This window comes from Etheostoma cragini, chromosome 17 (genome assembly GCF_013103735.1).
Source record: "Etheostoma cragini isolate CJK2018 chromosome 17, CSU_Ecrag_1.0, whole genome shotgun sequence".
NCBI lineage: Eukaryota > Metazoa > Chordata > Actinopteri > Perciformes > Percidae > Etheostoma > Etheostoma cragini.
In genome coordinates, this window is record NC_048423.1 from 18,479,377 (window position 1) to 18,499,911 (window position 20,535).

Below are 20,535 nucleotides of genomic sequence, written 5' to 3' on the forward strand. Positions count from 1 at the left end.
ACATCCGAGATCCAATATATCATCCTATGCCTACATAAGACGCCGTTATTCGTTAGAACCAGTAAAGTAAACAGGCTTTTGAATGTTCTGCTGAATTTACCCTGAAACACAAATCTCCAAAAAACTAAAACCTTTATCAGCTTGTCAAAATAAATAGTTGCTTACAGCCAAAGCAGAGCAGAGCTGAGGCTCAGTGACAATTTAAAAAACAAAGGCCCACACACATTCACACATGAAATAGCTTCTGTGGACAAATGCTTCCCAAATATTTAATAAAAATTTTGGCCGTATCATGTCTGGAGGTAAACTTGAGACTAAACCTTGTATTGTAATGTTATAAGTATCTCTCTCTCCATATATATATATATATATATATATATATATATATATATATATATATATATATATATATATATATATATATATATATATATATATATATATATATATATATAACATTATAAATGATCCTTTAAATAATCAGTAAACAAAAGCTCACAATCTTTTTTTAAGACATAGACATTCTGCACATTTTTAACGTTTATTAATAATTGGAACGTAATCAAATAATAACATAACAAAGATAACACTCATTAGTTTACATAATCACACATTTTCCACAAAGATTGCCATTACAGTGAATCAAAAAGTGAACTGTAGTCTGACACGGGACATGGTCACAATCTACGTTAAGTCTCAAGTCCTTACACCGGAGTAGCACTCACTAGTTGATATCGTTCATGTAAAAAACAAAAACGAGAAAGAAAAGCAAGAAAACTGTTCACTGGTCATGTCTGTGTTACTTTTCTTTGGCAAGAACAGTTTTGAAACATCTTGTGGGAGAATCACAAAAATTGGGTCTTTGACATTTGGAGGAGCACAACCCTCTAAAGTAGAAACTTTACATTTTCAGAACAAGTTCAGCATCTCTGCTTTTGTCCACTCAATCCCAGCTGTCTACAGCAGGTGATGGTAAAGACGTCCCCTTTAATTCCTGGGCTGGAACAAGATCTTCACAGTTGCACATTAATAATTAGAGGCTATTGTAGAAGCGGCACAGGCACTTAAAAGACATCGACACTGGCATACAATCTGGTACAATAGTCATGCAGTGATATAACTTGGCCAACATGACCTATGAGGTAAGTATTAACATACTAAAGAGCTGAATGAAGCATGGTCAACAATGATCCTGCCGCTCTCACAGCAAAAAGACCCCAGTTTTTAAACGCTGAATACCCGTGCAACAGAAATAAAAGGGAACCAACTTTAGCATCAGATTGTATATGTACAGTCTTATAGAAATATACACATCTACCAATTAATCATCTTTTCTACAATGTTGGTGTGTCTTTAGCTATCAAGCTTGTCCACAGCTTTTGCGGGTGAAGGCAAAGCCATCCAGTTTGCATAAACACTATCATTGGCATATCTTGTAAAGACTGGATTAGTGGCATCATGTCTGTTGAGCGGTACCGGGCTCTTCTCAGGCCAGTTCGGGTATGACATGCCTAAAAATGAGAACATATCATTTTTCTGCACTCAGTGAAAGATAAACAGCGTGCAGACAGTATGGCTTTCAAATTCAACTCTGTAGTGCCTGTCTCTGATTTGACTCTCACAATGGCTTTGTAAATGTTATAAAAAGTGAAATGTCATATCATTTATTATTTATCAAGTTTTGTTTTGTGTGTATCAAAGCTATAATGTTGCTCATGCCCCTATATGTGATCTATGGCTACCTTCCCGTAACTGAAGTGCACATGGACAACAAGTAACTGGTCTGTGTTCTTTACTTTTAATTAAACAACACCTGAGAGTTACGTTCAAAAGCCTTACTTTCTCTGTTCAGCATTGTGAAATTATCATAGATCAATAGCTAATATACACGAGAAAGTCGGCAAATGTAAGACAATCTGGAATTTTTTAAAAAACACAGTGAGTGATTGATTGATTCAGCAAGGACCTGTTTCAAATGTTACACACTGTGTATTCCCAATGCAAACGAATAATGAAATGATGACAATGAAAATGTGATGCAGTGGAAAAAAGTGGACTATCTACAAATGAAATGCAGACAAAGCACGAATATGAGCAGTGCCATTTAAATTAGAATGACGTGTATATTCACTATTTACAAATGTGGCATTTTTGGTCAGCATTCATGTACATTAGAAGCAGGTCCTAGTAAAACAACAAAAGTCAAGACACAAGATCTTTTTTTCACTGAGCCTCTCATTTACAATGAAATGGGAGGTATGTCAGCGTTAATCAGCAGAAAGGCATGCCTAGATCACAGTCACGCACACTTGACTACGGAAAAGCCAATCACAGCTTGCCAAAAAAGAGAGCTTGTGTTGTGTGTCCTGTTTCTAAAATCTAGTAAATGCATGGGAGATTCTACCATAGAGCTTGTTTTCAATCCATGTGGAGGGGAGGGTTCGAGGGAGAGGGGCGTTATTACAGTCCACTAGTGGTGTGTCCTCTTCAGAGAGGGCGTCGTCGTACAGCAGGGCGTCGGCAGGCGTGGACGCCGCCAGGTCCAGGTAATCCTGACAGGAGCAGATGAAGGTGTGATTAGGCTGATTACTGAGGCGAGGAGTCACAGCACGCTGATGGCTGAGTGGGCTAATGCTAAAGGTCACACACACATGCAGGGCTTTGAAGTCTACCGACAAAATAAAAGGGACATGTATGCACAATACACTCTACTCATTACATAATCAAGTGACATGTCCACTACCTCTTTTGATATCAGGGGAAAAACTAGCCTGCTGTACTCTTGGATGTCTGCATTCACTTGTCCTTAAACGCTCTATATTTAAACCACTTCAACAGCCGAAGCCTGACTGCAATGCTCTGTGATTATGCTGGCCAAGGCCACATTTTAGGATTGCTCTTTAAACACTAATTATGGTAGCTCAAGCATATGGGAAGAGTGAAAGATCATACAGTGAAGCAGCGGTACACAGCATGTGTGTATATGACTATAAACAGCAACCCAACAATACATGATTTCCATCAAAAATGATATACTCCTTATTTTGGACCAGCGGCAAATCCAAATGGATTCGAAAGCTTATAACTAACTTCTGACTGCCAAAGTTTTGTCAAAAAATGCGCCAGTAATGTATGGGAAGAGGCTGATTAATAGCTTCCCACAACTTCTTTCCTGTGGAAGAATATGAATAACTTATCATATTGTACTGATAAGGTTCCCCATACCCGACTTTTCACCATCATCTTTTCCAGTTCTTTGCTGATGTCTGAGAATGTCTGCCTCTTGTCCGGTTCTTGTTTCCAGCACCGAAGCATGAGGTTATACCTGCAGAGAGAAAAGGGTTTTACAGTGGTTGAGACTATGTGTTATTTAATCCTTTAAACTCCTCTTCACCACATTAGGGAAGTCATTTTCCATGACTGTCTTAATGTGGCGAGGGAGAGTTATTGAGGTGCTGTAGAATAGCAGGGTGGAGCTCACATTTCCTCTGAGCAGTTCTCTGGTCTCTCCATCCTGTAGCCAGTCTTCAGCAGGTTAAAGAGACGTTCAGGAGCGATACCTGGGTATGGATTTCCTCCCAGTGTCACTATCTCCCACAACAGCACACCGAAGGACCAGCTGAAAGAAAACACAGGAGAACATTTCAATGGATAGAGAATGGAATCATTTGCGTAATTGCTTAAAGGAATAGTTCAACATTTTGGGAAATACCCATATTTGCTTTATTGGCAAGCGTTGGATGAGAAGATCATCATTCTGTCAATCTTTTCATCCAACTTTGGGTAGATAAAGCGACAACATGACTAACTACTTCCTTAAATGATTGTACTCACACGTCACTTTGTGTTGTGTAAATGTGATCAAACAAGGACTCTATTGCCATCCATTTAACAGGTATACGGCCCTGGAAAATAGAGAAATACCTTATTAGTTTGTTGTAATTTTATTTAAAAGATTGTCAACACATTGAAAATGAGCACTTCTCTTTACCTTGCTCCTCTTAACATATGAGTCTTCTTCATACACGTCTCTGGAGAGGCCGAAGTCGGAGATCTTCATCTTTCGTCCTTCGGCTACGAGGACATTTCGTGCTGCAAGGTCCCTGTGAACAAGCTGTCGGAACAAAATGCCTTTCAGTGCCTACGCAACCAAACAGCATTATGACTGCTTACAGTACACACACTTAAAGTGGCTTTAGCTCTTCCACTTTGATTGAAATGTAAGATACACATTCATTTTTTAATTTTCAACTGACACTCAAACTCCTTTTAATGCTTGAACTTAATCGTCAAACCCTTTCAGCAGTTTCTTTTCAACTGGTTTTAACTTTCCTTCAGTATTTACACTTAAATTGACATTTCAACCTTCTTCAGCCCTTGTAGTCAAACTAAAGCTATTTTGTTTCCAGTTTGTATACTTCAATACCTTCATTTCAGCCAGGTATTGCATGCCTCTGGAGATCTGCCATGCAAAAGAAATCAGGTCCCCCATGGTAAGCGCCCTGTCGTCTGGGTTCTCCAGGTAGCTGGAGTTTCTGTTGCTGTCCCTGCTCATGTAGCTGGGGCCAACCTTCCGACTCTCGCGTAGGAAGTTACGGAGCGAACCATACTTGGCATACTCCACGATCAGATACAGTGGACCTATTCAGAGGAAAGCAGCACTTAGAGTCCATGTGCAACACACATTCCCTGAGAGAGGAGAGCAGGAGACGAGGTCTTACCGTCCTGGCTGCACGCTCCATACATCTTTATGACATGCGGATGGTTGACTTGCTTCAGTAAAGTGAATTCTGACAGCAGGTCACGCAGCTCACTGTGGGAGGCGTTTTCTGTCAGGGAGGAAAAGAAGGGATTGTAATGATCAAACCATTCATCTCTTCAGACATTCACTTCTCATATATCACCATTAATGCCTTGTATGGTCTCTAGCAGGCTTGTCTTACCTTTAAGCATTTTCACAGCCACAGTGGTGTATCCAGCTTTTCCTTTCAGCCGGAATGCTGTTGCCTTGACAACTTTCCCAAACTCTCCCTCTCCCAAAGTCTTGCCGAGTACAAGGTTTTTACGAGGAAACTCCCACTTAGGATCCTCCTGTTGAAAAAAACATATGAATACTTAGAAAATTCTTAACCGGTTCAACGTAGTTTACTAAAGACATGTATGTCATAGGCGGAAAGAAGCAGCTTACAGGTATTTTGAAGGTCTCAGTCTCGATGGAATCCTGCGAGCCGCGGCGTAAGTTGTTAGCAGGGAAGCTGATGGGGTAAGCCTGAGCTGGCCGGCGGAAAGTCATCTCAGCAGAGGCGATGGGGGGCTTAGGGGAGTTCTTGTGGTACCGGTGGATGAAGAATGAGGACAGGAGGATGGAGACGATGAAGGAGAGGAGCAGAGCCGTGGCAATGATGGTCTTGCACATGTCGTCACATATCACCTCTGTCGGAGAGTACGAGATACTGTCATTTGTCGAGAAAGTACATGCAGTAATCCATTTCTTGTTTATTGTTTTAGATTAAGTGAATAAGGACCTCTTGAAGACAGTATTTTACTTTATTATTGACAGTTTTGTGTGATTTATGACAACTCACCCTCAATATCTTCCTTCTCACAGAAGCATCTCTCAGAGTAGCAGTAGCAGGTTCCATAGCCAGCCTGGATCCCGTTCCTCAAGCCTCGTTCATGACCTCCTGTAACAGTTTCCTCTGCACAGACAAACACACAGTCAGGAGGCTCTTATTTACAGATTCAGATGTGCCTTACATCTTTAATGTGTGCCTGTGATTCTTACTTGTACAGTCTTGTGGACATATTGATGTATCTTTACTTTCAACTGCGTCGCAAAAGCTATCTGGACATGTCCGCAGGTCAGGGGAGCAGGTTGAGTAATTTTCAGAAATTCCTGGAACATAAACACAAAAGATAAGAAAAAACTCAAGAGGGAAAAAAAATGTGGCTAGCACAGCTTGATGTTAGATTGAATTTTAGTAAAAAGGTAACAGCTGAAAGAACACTGTGCTGGCCATCTTTAGCCATCAGACAGTGTTTATCAAAATGAAGACCACATTTTCAATGATTCTCACAGGACAGGATGTTACTGGAAACAATACAAATGCTGGTTCCATTACCACCACTGAGGAAAACATGTTCTCAGTGAAGATCATCACATTTGGTTCTTAGGTCTGGACTATATGGACCTGATTCAATGGTGTTAAATGTTTATTATAAGCGTTTGTTAAACAAAGTACCTTTCTCAGAGCCTTGCCTCCACTGGCATCTTCCTGTTGTGGCTCCGAGGCCTCGGACAGACTCACAGTCTCCTCGCCGTCTGTTTTCTGCACAGGACAGGAACTGCTGGCTCTCTTGACTGGCCTTGTTTGCTATGTACAACAAGTGCCAAAAAACACACAATAAAATATCTTTAAAAGACATGTGGGAGAAGAGAAAACAAGAGTCTGCACATGTGTGCCTGCGGTGGTGTTGAATTAGTTAGTGAAACACAAACCTGTGGTCTAAACAGCAGCAAATCATCAATGTATCTAGGGAAAATCAAGCTAATGACAATCTTCTTCCAAAGATGAGCATGCTGTGTGCACCGTAGATTACAGATAAGCACAGACTACAATTGTGATGTGAAGTTTAAACACTTTCTTTTTAAAACCTCATGATATCTAAAGTGGACCCTGACTGTTCTAGTCTTACCTTCAGCATCTAGTATGATGTGGAGCTGTGTGCTGGCCTCTAGCTGGGAGTTCTCCTCCTGGGCCACAACAAGGTACTGCAGCTCCTGGCACTCGGGCCTGCGCAGCGCCTCCGAGTCGTTCACATAGAGCAGTCCCCACATCTCGTCCGGGGCCTGCGTGATGCCTACGGCTGCATAGCACGACTGCACATCAGCAGACACGTTCTTATCTGGCACCTCGAGCCGGTATGTGACCCTGAAGCCATCGAACTGCTGGCAGTTTTCCACACAGACTCTGCCCACCTGAGGTGAATGGGACAAGAGATTTGAAAGAGAGAAAGTAATTTCTGTGGAAGGTTGGCATACATTATGTAAACACATTTATGGGTTGCTGTATTACAGAAATACTGAGAATTATTTTTATTTTTATATTGAGCCAGCAAATGGTAGTCCTCTCAGTGTGCTCAAGACTTTTTAAGTTGTTAAAGTAGCTATGATGTCTATATAGTGAATAGAATTAACATTGTACAATATTTCAGAGTTAAATCTTATTGGAGGAATTAAAGCATTTTGCACTATTGACCACTTCAGTGACATCAAGACAGGTACTGTAGCTTATTTCTGTACTGGACAGAAATTACTAACATGCTTAGAGGTTTTTGCCCTCAGGTCACTTCCCAATACAATTTTATTTAGCATCTGTCAGCACTGAGGCTTTGTTTGAGCTCCTCAGGTCACATCTTTCTCATCTTCAAACATGTTGATGGGATGCCAACAGCTGGGTGTTACTAACAACTTAAAAACATATCGACCTATGACAGCGAAAAACAAAGAGTCATAGATTTGCATAGTGGGTAATCATGAGTACCTGAGCGTAAACAGAAGCTCTGCGTGTCAATGTGTACATATGCGTGATGTTGGCGAAGCGGATGTGGACGGGTAAGATTGTGACATTGAAGTGTAGCAACACTGTTCCCTCTAGACCGGGGTAGGTGGTGTCATTGACCAGGTAGTCCAGCTGCAGGGTGCGATTCTCAGTCACATTCAGGTTCTTCTTCAGGACAAGCTCTGAAATCAAGGGGGGGTTGTAGATTAAAAACGACGTGTTATGTTCATAAAAGCAGATGATTTGTAGTAGCCCCCAGATTACTTACGGTAGTCGTGGACGGTCTCTCGGATTCCTCCAAGAGCAGCTTTCTTTTCACTGAAGGTGCCTTTTATGTCAAATGTTTCCTTTATCCATGGCTCATTATTGAGCAAGGTCCCCACATACTTATTGTGACTCTGGTCTATGGGGTAGATGGGGGTTAAATCCCTGTCAAAGACAAACAAAGCCCCAAAAGAGCCACCCTGGGGGGGAAAAAAGGGAGACATTTGTAAAGAAGATGAAATCGCCCAACGTTGTCTATAAAACCAAATCAAAACTGATAACATCTGTATCTCATCAGTCTTCTCACCTTTGTCCTATTGAAGCTGATGATAATATCTGCTGTGTCTGTTCCATTCACGTAGGGTGCGTTATCGTCCTCATCGTTGACATAAACATCCAGTGAAGTTTCCACCTTGGTGATTAGGGATTCTGTCCGGACTGTACACACCAACAGGAGTCGGTAGCATTCGCTCTCCTCGCGGTCCAACGAAGCCGTCACCACCAGCTCTGTGGTGTTTCCATTTACAGCAAATGGTGCTGGGGTATCTGCAGGCAAGAGGTGCAACCAAAAGCAGGTGTGTATGGGTCCCAGATGGTAAAGGCCCGATTTAAAGCAAGACTTTTCATTTTTGTCAAACAGTTTCCACTGTGGCTTCAGGTTACAGTAATGGGATGATAGCATTTAGCTATGGGCTATGGACAGAACCCCCTATATTTAATTAAGCAATGGTGCCTTTTATTACTTATGATTTTAGCTTTTAATTTGTAAGAGAAATGATGTGTCATTTCCTCTTGCAAATGTTACAAAGTCTCTCTTTAATGTGGCTAACCTGATTGCACATTGTAAGAGATGGTGTAGTTGGGGCAGACGTTGAGTCTGGTGAGACGTCGGAGCTGCCGTAGGGCCCCTGGGAACCTGTTCTCCATGATGTGGGGGTTGGAGGTGTCTCTGTGCGGGAAGCATAGTTCCTTCATGTCCGTCTGAGCACACTGTGGCATCGTGGCGTTGACAAAGTCCAGGGTGAGCCGAGGGTAGTTTCTGACGCACTGGGACTTCTTGGTGAAGTTGGGTAACACGATGGCATGCAGGAACAACTTCTTCACCGACCACGAGTGTTGATCTGATGAGACGCACAGCCAAAACAAAAACAAGCAGCGTTTTAATCTCAGTGCTCTTTTTGATGACTAAGCCTTTTTTTGCCTCTATGCAATTACATTATCATTTTGAGGGCAGAGACCTGCACACACAGCCAAAGTTGTATCAGTATGCAAAGAGCATAAACGCCAAGAGCCTAATTTACTCTCATATGTAGTGGACACCTGGCACTGAGAAGACACTATACACTAAGATTAAAAGACTTGCATGCAACTCACACAGCAAGGCAAAGTCACTCTCCTCCAGGGTTTTGTTCAGAGACAGTATTCCTGTATTGACGTCCATGTTGAACCAGGAGCTGTAGGCTGGGCGTCTGATAGAGCTTGTCCAGCACAGGTAGAAATGCGGGCGCTCAGAGTCGCTGTCCAGCATGGCGTGGACCTGGAGGATCGGCGTCCCTGCCTGCTGGCCAACATACACCGTCTCAATGTACTCATTCTGAGGGAAGTACAGTCCTGTTGCTCCTGCAAAAAGAAGCCATAAGCAGATGTTAAAAAACAAGCAGCAATAAATCATAAGGGGATTTGGGCACCCAGATATAGATATATAGGCTACAAAAGTTTACTCCTCAACGCAGGGGCCAGGTGTTCAACTCCGACCTGCCGCCCTTTGCTGCATGTCATTCCCCTTCTCTCTCCCCTTTCGTGTCTTCATCTGTCCTGTCAAAAATAAAGTCTAAAATGCCCAAAAAATGATGTAAAAAATGTAACTAAAAAAATCACAGGGGGATTATATTCCCCTCAAGGAAAGCACCGTGATAACTGAAAATAAGGCCTGACAGTACTGCTGAGACCATTTGTTACAGAGCAGTTATCAAACATCTCTTTCTGGATATTTAACTGTAGGAACAATACCCATTGACAATGCTTCCTTGGCCAATGAATGGAAATGAACACATACATTGAATATGACAGGTTCAGTTTTTTTTCCTCCACTCATTAGTCTTTCATCTCTTCCGTTAGCGGAAATTGAAAGGAGGGCTGAAATGACACCTATGCAGCTCTTTTAATAAATTCCTCCTACGGTCAATAACATGTGGTTTCCGATTCTCCTTGTGTTCACCTTGAGATGTTTAATTACAAGGGATAACGCGATATGGAGGAGAAATGAATCATTACCTGCCAGAGGGGAGTGTGGGGTGTGTGTGGAGGAAATCCATAAAGAGCTATAGCAGGCTGTGTGTTTTACAGGAACATGGACATGCGAGTGTTCCTTCTGTAATTATATCCCTGTTGTGTTCCTATTTGACAACGGTAGGCGACCATTTAGGGAACGCACTAATGTCATTAGCAGACAGCGAAACTGGATTTTCTATTTCTGTTGGCGCAGTTCAGGCCTCGGCTCTGGTTTCAGACATTGATTTAATTTTGCGGGGGTTGGATGACAAGAGGCCGAGCTGATGGATAAAATGTGGCCGTCCTTCCTGAAGGATGGAGATACACTCATTCACTTATTAAGAGTGTTCCTGAGACAAATACAAAATAGCAGGCCACTTGTTTTATAATCCTACTGGGATGGTGGGTTTTAAAAAAAATCTTGAGGGCTTATTTAGCATATCATTCTTATATATATATATATATATATATATATATATATATATATATATATATATATATATATATATATATATATATATATATATTTATTTCTGCTAGCTGCCACTAAAAGGTTGCTACTATCAAAAAAAGAATCTCGACTGCTCGCTACACATTTCTTTTCATATGAACTTGTTATTTTTGTGTGTGCAAGACTTAACTAGTATGATGACAAAAGGGAACATCATTACATATTTTAAACACTATACTCAAAAACACAATTTAGAGGCAAAAATTATTGTCAAGGCTTGACAAAAAAACATGAAAACATTGATACAACAAAATGTAATAATACGAATGATCATTTACATTCTTTCATAAACAGCAGGTATCCATTTTATGCCTCATTAACTATTATTTCTGAGGGACACTATTTTGGACTCATCAGCAAAGTATGTGGTGTTTACCCACAATAAAAAGGAGGTTAATTCAAATGATGCTTCCTGAGTTGCATAAAACAGAATATCATTTACAGTAAATTTGGAATGTTATCAAGCTGTAGATTTCAAACCAGACCAAATGATCATGAACAGATGATCTAAAGTTCCCTCTTAAGTGAAACATTTATTCAATGACGCACGTTCATTGTCGTTGATACATCTTTGCCTGAGGAATGGCCAATTTGGGCTCAAAACATCATACTTTTTCGAACATAATAAAATAGCACAGTGTTGCAAAACCTTGGGAGGCAGAAACAAAATGGATTGTCACGGATGGATCACCCAAGATAGCACACAGTACATAAACACAAATGTAAATGTAACTCTCAGCAGCTTATACACTCTGACTTTTCTGCAGGTAATTTCTGTAATAATATATAAGAGTTCCAAAAGCAAAATAACAGTTTTAGGATGGTTTTATGTGAGAAACTTTAGAAAGAAAAGAAAATCATGCAATCTGATCGGTACTTCAAATGGCCTATAGAGGGAGCCATTATCTCACTGACACAGGCCCTACAAGAACTGCAGCTTAATTAGTATCAAAATACATGATTAGACTAATGCCTAATTTGCTAATATGCCAGGATCCTGAATTCATTTGTATCTTTAACACTAACTAGGAAAATACTTCCTACAGCCCTTATATAAATACAGACAATCAATTGAATTACTGATATCTTACACATGACACTGTCATGAATCAAGCAGAGCAGATGACAACAGCTCCACAAATAAAACTAGAGGGTCCAACATGTTAACCAGTGGGAGCTGAACGCATGTATGAATACTGGCCTTGGCTCAAAGCCATGGTGCCTGGACCCCATGCAACACAATTTGCTTATATCATTCAAAATTCAATTTCTTTCCAGGACTGAAGCCAACAGAAAGCAAGCAGTTTATATCAAAACTAATTAATTGAATGGATCAAGCAGGCCTCGCTTAGCAAATGGCATCTTTGGTCTGTGAAGCCGAAAGCATGAATCATTACCTCCCTTAAATGATGTACAAGAATGACGGCTATACAGATAGTAATGACATTTCACCTCTGGTGATTATGACTTTCAAAATAAAAGATGCAATGCAGGTTTTTATTTTAATTCTCTGTTGTGGGAACATTGACAACTCTTATTTCCATATTTAGACATATACAGGGACAATAAGCTGTTTTTTGAACAGCCTTGACCTCCCATAACTCAAAGTGGGTAAAGATTAGCATCATAAGCAGACCTTTTACAGCCTTCAAACACCTATAAAACTGATGCTAAGCTGCCATATACAGTGTCATTTCTTCAAAAGCCGGAGTAAGTAATTTTGCAAACAAAGCCAGTGTTTGAACAGGAGGACTCTTGTAGCATTCTGTGTTTACGATAGATATCAGGTACTGCTGAGTGGATCCTGAAATTGAACCTGTACGTCGTTTGTTTGGTGAAAAACAACAAGAAGAGAAAAGCCTTTCACTCATCTATACACGTATGACTTTAATGATGGCCGTTTCCCTAAATTGATTATGGCCTGTGTCACTTCTGTCTCATATTTTAACTGCGGAAGGACAAAAAGGACACAAGCTCATCACAAAATCCGAAACCACGTGCTCAGTCAGACACAGACCACAGTGCGTCTAGGACTGGTCAGAGCTGACTGGGTGGGACGCCCTCTCCGTCGTCCCAGACAAAGACAGGAACTCAATTAGCTCAATGCGTGCTTCGGCTGATAGATTTACCAGCTATGAGCTCATGTGCTAGAGTAACCCACAGACTGCCTCTACCTCGGTGAATGTCCCCACCTAGACGTCCTCACTGAGCATCTTTGTCATCAGCATTGCAGATCTGGAAAACAGTATGACTCTGCACAATTAATTAACATTTTATTGAAATCGCAATATGGACAAGTGCAATATCCAATATTTGTTAAAGGCAAACAATGTGTCAAACCACTCTAAATTAAGTATCGTGGTGCTGCAGAGGCGTCCCATCCTACAGACTAAAGAAAGAAGTCTTTGTTTGTTATACATTCTTGCAAAAATCCCACAATAATCATTTACTATTTTTCATTGAGAATAATTACACAAAAATGATAATTTCCTCCAATATCGTAAATCATATCGCAATCGCACCATTAGTCAAAATTATTGCAGTTAGATATTTTCCTCGTGCAGCCCTAATTTATTCCCTCACTAATGTTGTCCGTAGACTGGAGCTCCTGCGGTGAGAGCTCAGCCTGGTGCCCTTTCTCTTCCCAATGTCAACGTGCGTTGCATCTGTCCCTGCTAACGACCCGTTGGAAAGGCCGTGTATCTAGCAGCAGACCAATCAATAACCGTACTAATCAACAGTGATGCTGATTGTTTTCCACTGATGAGACAGACGGGGAGAAACGCTGATGGCTACATGTGTGCAATCATCTCCACTGCACATAATATGGACCCACTTGTTTAGCCGCATGGCCACAGAGATATTACATCTACTGCACGGGTTTCATTTCATAGCCTCAATAAAGTCCATCAATGTCCACATTTTCAAATAATCCATCACCTGTTACAAAGTAGCTTCAGCATTAAGCATTAAGGAGCCTTCACCCAGTTGTATTACGGTGACATAAGTACAACAAATATCACTATCACTCTGAAAACTATGATGACTATCACTGCTTCTAAAGATGTAACAGACAGTTCCCTTAAAAGAATTGAAAGCTTAAAAGCTGTACATTGAGCTTTAATTCCACTTATGACACTATTATTGATCATAATGTTAGGAAATCTCTAGTTTTCTGTGTCAGTATTCTGCACGTGGTTGCTTCGTCATATCACTCTGGATCCAGAAACTGGATTTACAATAGTCCTGATTGTGAGGCTTTTGATCTCATAAAAAATAAGGCGTAATAAGGGAAGAAAGTAATTTCCTGTTATGATGACACATTCATCAAACTTTTCATCAGAGATATTTGATCCCAGTTTGGAGGATGTAGTCAGCATCAGGTAGATTACTCAGTTTACCGTGATGCATACCGTAACATAATAATCAATTAGCCTACACCATAATGTAATCCAATTAGCCCTCAGAGAATACAAGAGCCGAGATCCAATGAACCATGTTCATCAGTCATCAAGAAATCTAATAGAACATCTCCTCAGGGGTTAGCTGCAAGTACAAATTCAGTTTAAGAATTCCTGTGGGAGTGACAGCGGCATCAAATATTGAACACGTGGCACATCATAGAGCTCCAGACTGAGTTTGACACAGAAGTCATTAGACTGCTTTGATAAAAGATCTATATCCTCATCACAGCGGTCAGATTCACTGACGTGTGCACAAAAGTAGACAGATATCGCTGCCAGTAGCAAAATACAGTAACATCTTTTTTATCTGCATAAATAGTTAATTGGTGCAGGTTTGAAAAAGGTTTCAGCTTACTAAATTACTTTTTTTAATTTTTCTATTTGCTGCTACTGGATACATTTAGATACAGAGAATCTGTCCAACCATTGCCAAGAGAAACAGACTTCACAACTAAACAGGAAAGAGTCTACAGTCCTGCTAGCCGCTCTGTGAGGCTGTACTCATACACAGTTATGCCTTGTGCGAAATGCTAACATAAGTAACATGATGCTCACATGCTCATGAGGACAATGCTAACCCTGTGACATTAAGCAGGTTTCATGTTTGCCATGTTCACCATCATAGCTTAGAGTGTTTGCTAATTAGCACTAAACAAAAAGTGCAGCTGTCAGGGTACTGCCATTAGTTTTGCAGGTATTTGGTTACAGAGCTTGATTGATTAATTGATTGATCGATTGATTGACTGATTCTGTGGATTATGAATGTCTGTAGAATGTTTCATGTCAATCCACACAATAGTTGTTGACAGACACATCAATAGAGCAATGTTCCCTCAACCCTAACCCTAACCCTTAAACAAGATAATCAGTATTACTGCAGCAATGAAAACAAGGTGACATAGCCAAAACATAAAATACAACCCAGGGTGGGGGGGGGGGGGGGGGGGGGTGTGGGTATCCTTAAGTCACATAGGATAAGGAAAGGAAAATTGGGGCTACTTTTGATGGGGGGGTAATTTAATAGAAAAGAGGGAACAGCATCATGCAGTACCTAAACTAAAAAGAGCACTGCTGATATGACTATTACTTTTAGCGTCTGACTGCTTGTTACATTGTGTGTCATCACATCAGGTTCACTGTGAATCTGATGGAGTACAGTAAGGAAACAAAGGGAGGGACACTGCTTTATGGTGGAGAATGGAGGGCGCTTATCTTCCAGCACAAATGGAAGTAAAGCTCTCAGAAGTTCTGGCACTGGCAGGTGGTGGAAGGAGTGAAAGGCCAGTGGAAAAATAATTTCCAACATGTTTAACTACTTCAGTAAAGTGAAGGAGCACACAAATGGACACAGGGTGATGCCAGGGTGCAGCTGGAGGAGGAGTTGCCCGGAGCAACATTCTCATTTTGAATAGCCTGGATAAACCAAAGTACATTTCCGGGATAAAGCTTCTCCCCAGTCTTTCCACTCTATGTGGATTTTTGCTTCCAAAACCCCTTCACAATAGAAAACAACAACAATTTTTGAGCTAGCAAGCTACACACTGAAAATGGCAAGTTATGAAGAAAACAGGCCTGCATGGTTCTCTCAGGGAATGTTAGTAAAGGCATTTATTATCTAACCAGGACGTTTTGGGACCGATTGGTAGGGATTACTATGGACAAAGTACAAAAAGGCAATGCACTGATAAGAGCAAATTACGTCTCACCTTGTCTCCAGCTTTAAATAGCCATGTTACTCCATTGTGTGAACAGTTAACTTTGTTTAATATTGAATGTGACATGTTTTTTCTGTGGGTTGCAAATATTCCAACAAACGCTTGTGTATGACTATGCTGTTTACAGCGGGCGTACATATACAGGACACTTTCCGTGTTATTGAGAGAAGAAAGCTACAGGTTAAGTTTAGGAAAAGAAGAACAGGGTTGGGTTTAGGAAAAGAAGAAAGCAAAACAAGGACACATGACACCTGGGACCTGATCCCCGGTCTCCTGGGTGAAAGTCCTGTGTTTTACACATCCACCATCCCTACCAACCTCCCTATGCAGATTTACTACTCGGTATAGCATGAATTGACATGCCATTGCAAGGTAATACAAGTCAATGGAGGCCAAATAGCGTTGATATAGAAAGTAAAAAGTGAGTATGCGTCTTGATAACACGTCAATAACAGCATACAAATTGGCGTGTCATACATACACCATTTCATGAGATCAGTCTGCCCTGAAACTATTTTGCAGAGCCACCATTACTGCGTCCGGAGCTTAGCACTGCCCACGATGATTGTGCTTGGTTTAAAGAAATGCAAACAACTCAAAACATGTAGCCAGACTTTACTCCAAAGCGCTGTGGAGATGCAATACAAGACTGCATTTTGCCAAGAAACAAGTTCCACACCTTTATAACAGCAACAACAAAAAAAGAACATTTCACAAATCAAATGGGCTGAGCTCAATCTTTTGTTCCTTCATTGTTGTAAATGATGGGTTTAACACAGCGTGCGCCGCTAGGCAACTGTAAAATAACTTGTCAAGGGCCATGTGAAACGAGAGGACTAAATGCCCCGGGGCGGAATTTCAATCAATGTCTCCTTGTCCTTTTACCACAGCAAATTAGATTCTATCCATGCATGAGAGGGAAGTGTGACCCTGATCTGACTAGATGATCAAGCAGAGAGCTTTGACAGGTAGGAGCAGAATTCACGCAGCAGCAGCAACAGTCCAGAGTTAGAGGTTGAGACTACGACTCTCAACAATGGAAGTAACAATAAAGTGCTGTGGTGTCCCTCCATCAGCCATATTAAAAAAAGAAAAAACATTGCCAAAAACATAATGGGATGATGCATTTTTGCCAACATTTTGGTCATTAAAAATTTAATGCGTTGGCAAAAGGAAGAGCTATTACTCAAATTCAAAATGCCGAACTTTGAAAGGCTGAAGTTGCTGCGTCACTGGAGGGATTATGCAACCGTTATTATTTGCTACTATTCTTTTTTGATTTGCCTCTAAAAAATATGAATCACTTTTTTTTGGAAGCAGATTTTCATAGCATTTGTAGTTTATTTTCCTTTCAGGAAGGCGAGATGGGTGGGAGGGAAGTTAAAGGCCCGTTTTTACAAAAATCAATAAACTAAAGACCAAAAATTGTATTTCCTGTGTTAGTACCATAGACAAGTACTCATAAGATTTACACTATTTACACAATTCAATATCAACTCTGCAGTAAACAACTTGTATCATGATGTTTTCCAATTATCCTAAAAGAGACATACAGTAGTGACAGCAAAAGTAGAACATTGGCCAGATTTATAATGCATCCATAGGCAGCACAAGACAGAAGCTTTACTAAATCATATAATGTAATGTGATAAGGAGCTTAATCAAATAGCAGCATGTATCAAATGAGATGTATTGGTCTGGTCCTTCTCAAAAGGAAACAATGCTGTTGAAAATGATCATTCTAAATGCAAGGAGAAGGAGGAACAGCTAAAGAGGCTGAAAAACATCCTGGATGGTGGGGTCATCACTGGAGATCAACGCTTGGTTAAGGTTTCAAAGGTCAAAGGGCAAAGCAGGGCCACAGCTACAGTAGCAAGGTCACGGTGGAAGATAAACCAATCAATGCTTTTATGTCTGTGGTTCTTCTTGGGGAAGTGATGGATTACACAGATGTCTGTGCTAAAAGGATTTGGTTAATTTCAATAAAGGCTTTCATCAGGGTTAGGTACTATTGAGTCTGTCTTTTTTATTTTTTACACCTGCAAAGTAACCAGTCCATTTCTTTAAACTAGTCTAAGTCATGTGATCTCATTAGCCCGAAATTACTTTGATTTTTTATTTAAAAAATCTAAGTAATTTCCAAGAATGCACATCAAGCTTCTACATGCTTCTTCATAATATCCAAAGTTCAAATCGAAGCCATTTCAGTGCCTTGGATCTTCTCAGACATAATTCCAAGAAAACATTTTTACATCCAAACTGGAACCGACTCCTCAATACCTAACTACAAAAGTAAAGCAATAGGGTGTGCCAGCCTTTAATCCACTCTAATTTCTCACTTATACTGCTCTACTCCTTCTACTTAACTCTACTCGTTAGGCGGCCACATTAAAAATTCTGATTACTCTTATAGTGAATGAGTGAAACTAATGGGTTACATGTAACCTGGAACAGTGATGATGGGAATTGCCAAACACTAACTATCATGTTTTCTACCACCTTCTAACAAATTGATAATATATGGTGATGAAAATTCACATAAGAGGTTACGTGATACAAAAAGATGAGGACTGACACATTTCTAACACTGAGTTGGTGATGTAATAACGTATAAAGAAGTGTAGAGGAGAGAATGGTTATATTGCTAGTGATGTCAACAGTCAGAACATCCTCCAAAAGTACAAAATCATCAGTTATATAGCAAAAATCAATGTGTCATTTTGAGAGCAGTTCATGTCCGAAGAGCAATCTGAACGGTGTGTGCACTTATATAACAGGAGATATTTTCCTAAAGAAAACAAACAGCCAGTGTTTGCCTAGAGATAGGAGCAGCTGCTGCACACCTGCCTGCAGCTCGCTTCTTCTCCTCCCTGGACAAGTGTAGTCCTTTGTGGAAACAAACAGGCAGGTGAGGAGCGCCGCGCTTACATGGGGTGTAGATTTCAGCACCCATTTCATTACCATCACGTCCTTGACATATGAAATCGAAATGGACCAACTGTGTTCATCTATAAATATCAGGCCTGCTTCAGTGACAATACATGCAGAACAAAGCAGGGCTGATATGTAAATGGTTGCAGTAGGTGATAGGAGCATCATATCTACTGTAAGTGTAAGGTGAGAATACACCTCTCAGCCCCTGAGCTACACTGTCTGTCACAATGAAAAATAAGCAGAGAGCATTACATATACTGTATACTGTACGTGTACTGAAGCACCTTAAAAATTTCATTAAACATTTTAACAACACTGCAGGAGAGTGCTCCCTTGGGCGATTACGTACACCACTAGTTTAATAGTACTGTAAGCTTGCTCACTTTCTCAGGCATAAAATGGCACTGAACCATTCGCATTGACATTAACACCCTTTCCACATCTCAACTCCACTGTGATGATAATTGTACTTTTACACTCTACATCACTGATGAAAAGCACTGACAGGGAACTCTGTTAAGTCCAAAAACAAATTCAGGAATCCCACACTATGACCTATATTTGTCCAAGCATCACATTTGACATACTTGCCACAGATTGAAATTTCCACACTCCTGAGCTATGAGAGGCTCTTTAAATATAGACAACATGAGAGGACAGTGTTGGTACAGTTGGGCCGTGGGATTGTGAATGGGATTATAATGTTATGATATATGGCTGTATTCATTTGGCTCTATGTTCCAATGGGCCATACCATGCATAACAACCAGCGCACAATGCAAGTATCACTTTCTGCAGCATGAAGCATTGTTGGCATAGTGTTTGTGCCATATCAGATACTTCTTGGAAAAGCCTTAAAAACTCACTCAGCTTCCAAAATGTTGCAATTTAGCAAAGCAATTTAGCTTTATACATGAGCAGCCAATTGTGTATTTGCCAGGTGCCATCTAGACTTCAAGTCCACTGGCTCTGTTTGTACTGTAGCAGCTCAAAAATCTTTCCTCTGTGTATTATCTTCTGATCTGTCAGGTTTTTAAGGGATCATACAATTTGTGGCTCTAAAGTACATCCCAAACCAAACATATTTTACTTCATATTGTGCTCAAACCACAATCTGACTGGCGGGAGAGCCAGAGATGAAGATGCTTTAAACAAAAACGGATGCTGTAAGATTAGCAGATAACGTCTCAAACAGGGCAGAGGAAAAGAAAACACACTTTCAAATGTTCTTCTCTGGGTTGACATTTTGACTTGTCTAGACTATTTTTTTTTTTTTTATTCAATTATTACTATTATTATTTGTTCCTTATCATTTTCCAAGTAAGCCACTTGGAAACAGTAACACAACAGTAAAACTGTTTCCAACCTTAGCAGAAGTCTAACAACCAACCTGAGGATGAAGCTTACCTTCTAACAGCAGCAGCAGCACAGCGATGTTTCCCCGAGAGAAACCACAACTTGACCCCATATTCGCGAACCATAAGTGAAAGTTTCTGAATGAAAATGAGAATCAAAAAAAGTTCCTTCACGCGTCGAATTAAAAAATAAGAAGAAGAAGCAAAGCGATAAAAGAAAACAAGGCGATGTGTAAACCAGTGTGTGTCCTGTGTGTGCGCGGCTGCGGTCTGGGAGATGAAATCCTCAGTGTCCCATACGTGCGGCCGGCTCCAGTGGCTTCTTCTTCTGGGCTGGCTGGCTGTCTGGCTGGCTGGCTGACTGGCTGACTGGTTGGCTGGCTGACTGGTTGACTGGCTGACTGGCTGACTGGCTGACTGCTGGCTGGGGGGAGGAGGCTCACTGATTCACTGTCCCGC

General features: G+C 40.7%; 1 protein-coding gene across 2 annotated transcripts; it reads right to left on the reverse strand.

Moving 5' to 3' along the window:
• Positions 1-527: 527 nt before the first annotated feature.
• On the reverse strand, positions 528-20,408 carry ret (ret proto-oncogene receptor tyrosine kinase). Of its 2 annotated transcripts, XM_034897635.1 has the most exons (20): positions 20,129-20,407; positions 9,201-9,446; positions 8,657-8,947; positions 8,134-8,372; positions 7,831-8,026; positions 7,545-7,744; positions 6,697-6,979; positions 6,243-6,374; positions 5,786-5,896; positions 5,586-5,699; positions 5,189-5,433; positions 4,944-5,091; positions 4,722-4,829; positions 4,427-4,641; positions 3,992-4,114; positions 3,835-3,905; positions 3,482-3,619; positions 3,226-3,325; positions 2,405-2,552; positions 528-1,511 (listed from the first exon to the last, which is right to left on the reverse strand). In XM_034897635.1, the coding sequence occupies exons 1-20, from the start codon at positions 20,187-20,189 to the stop codon at positions 1,354-1,356; spliced, it is 3,327 nt and encodes a 1,108-aa protein (XP_034753526.1). In that variant the 5' UTR covers positions 20,190-20,407; the 3' UTR covers positions 528-1,353. The 2 variants fall into 2 exon arrangements, with proteins under 2 accessions (XP_034753526.1, XP_034753527.1); XM_034897636.1 differs by having other exon boundaries at positions 528-2,552; positions 20,129-20,408.
• Between the last annotated feature and the right edge of the window lie 127 nt (positions 20,409-20,535).

What these genes read in the sequence shown, in the direction of transcription:
- ret (XM_034897635.1), bottom strand. Translation starts at nt 20,189, where the DNA reads ATGGGGTCAAGTTGTGGTTTCTCTCGGGGAAACATCGCTGTGCTGCTG. An exon ending in ATGTCCACAAGACTGTACAA is followed by an intron (nt 5,700 to 5,785) that starts GTAAGAATCACA and finishes TTGTCTGTGCAG; the next exon opens with AGGAAACTGTTACAGGAGGT. An exon ending in TGGAGCGTGCAGCCAGGACG is followed by an intron (nt 4,642 to 4,721) that starts GTAAGACCTCGT and finishes TCCTCTGAATAG; the next exon opens with GTCCACTGTATCTGATCGTG.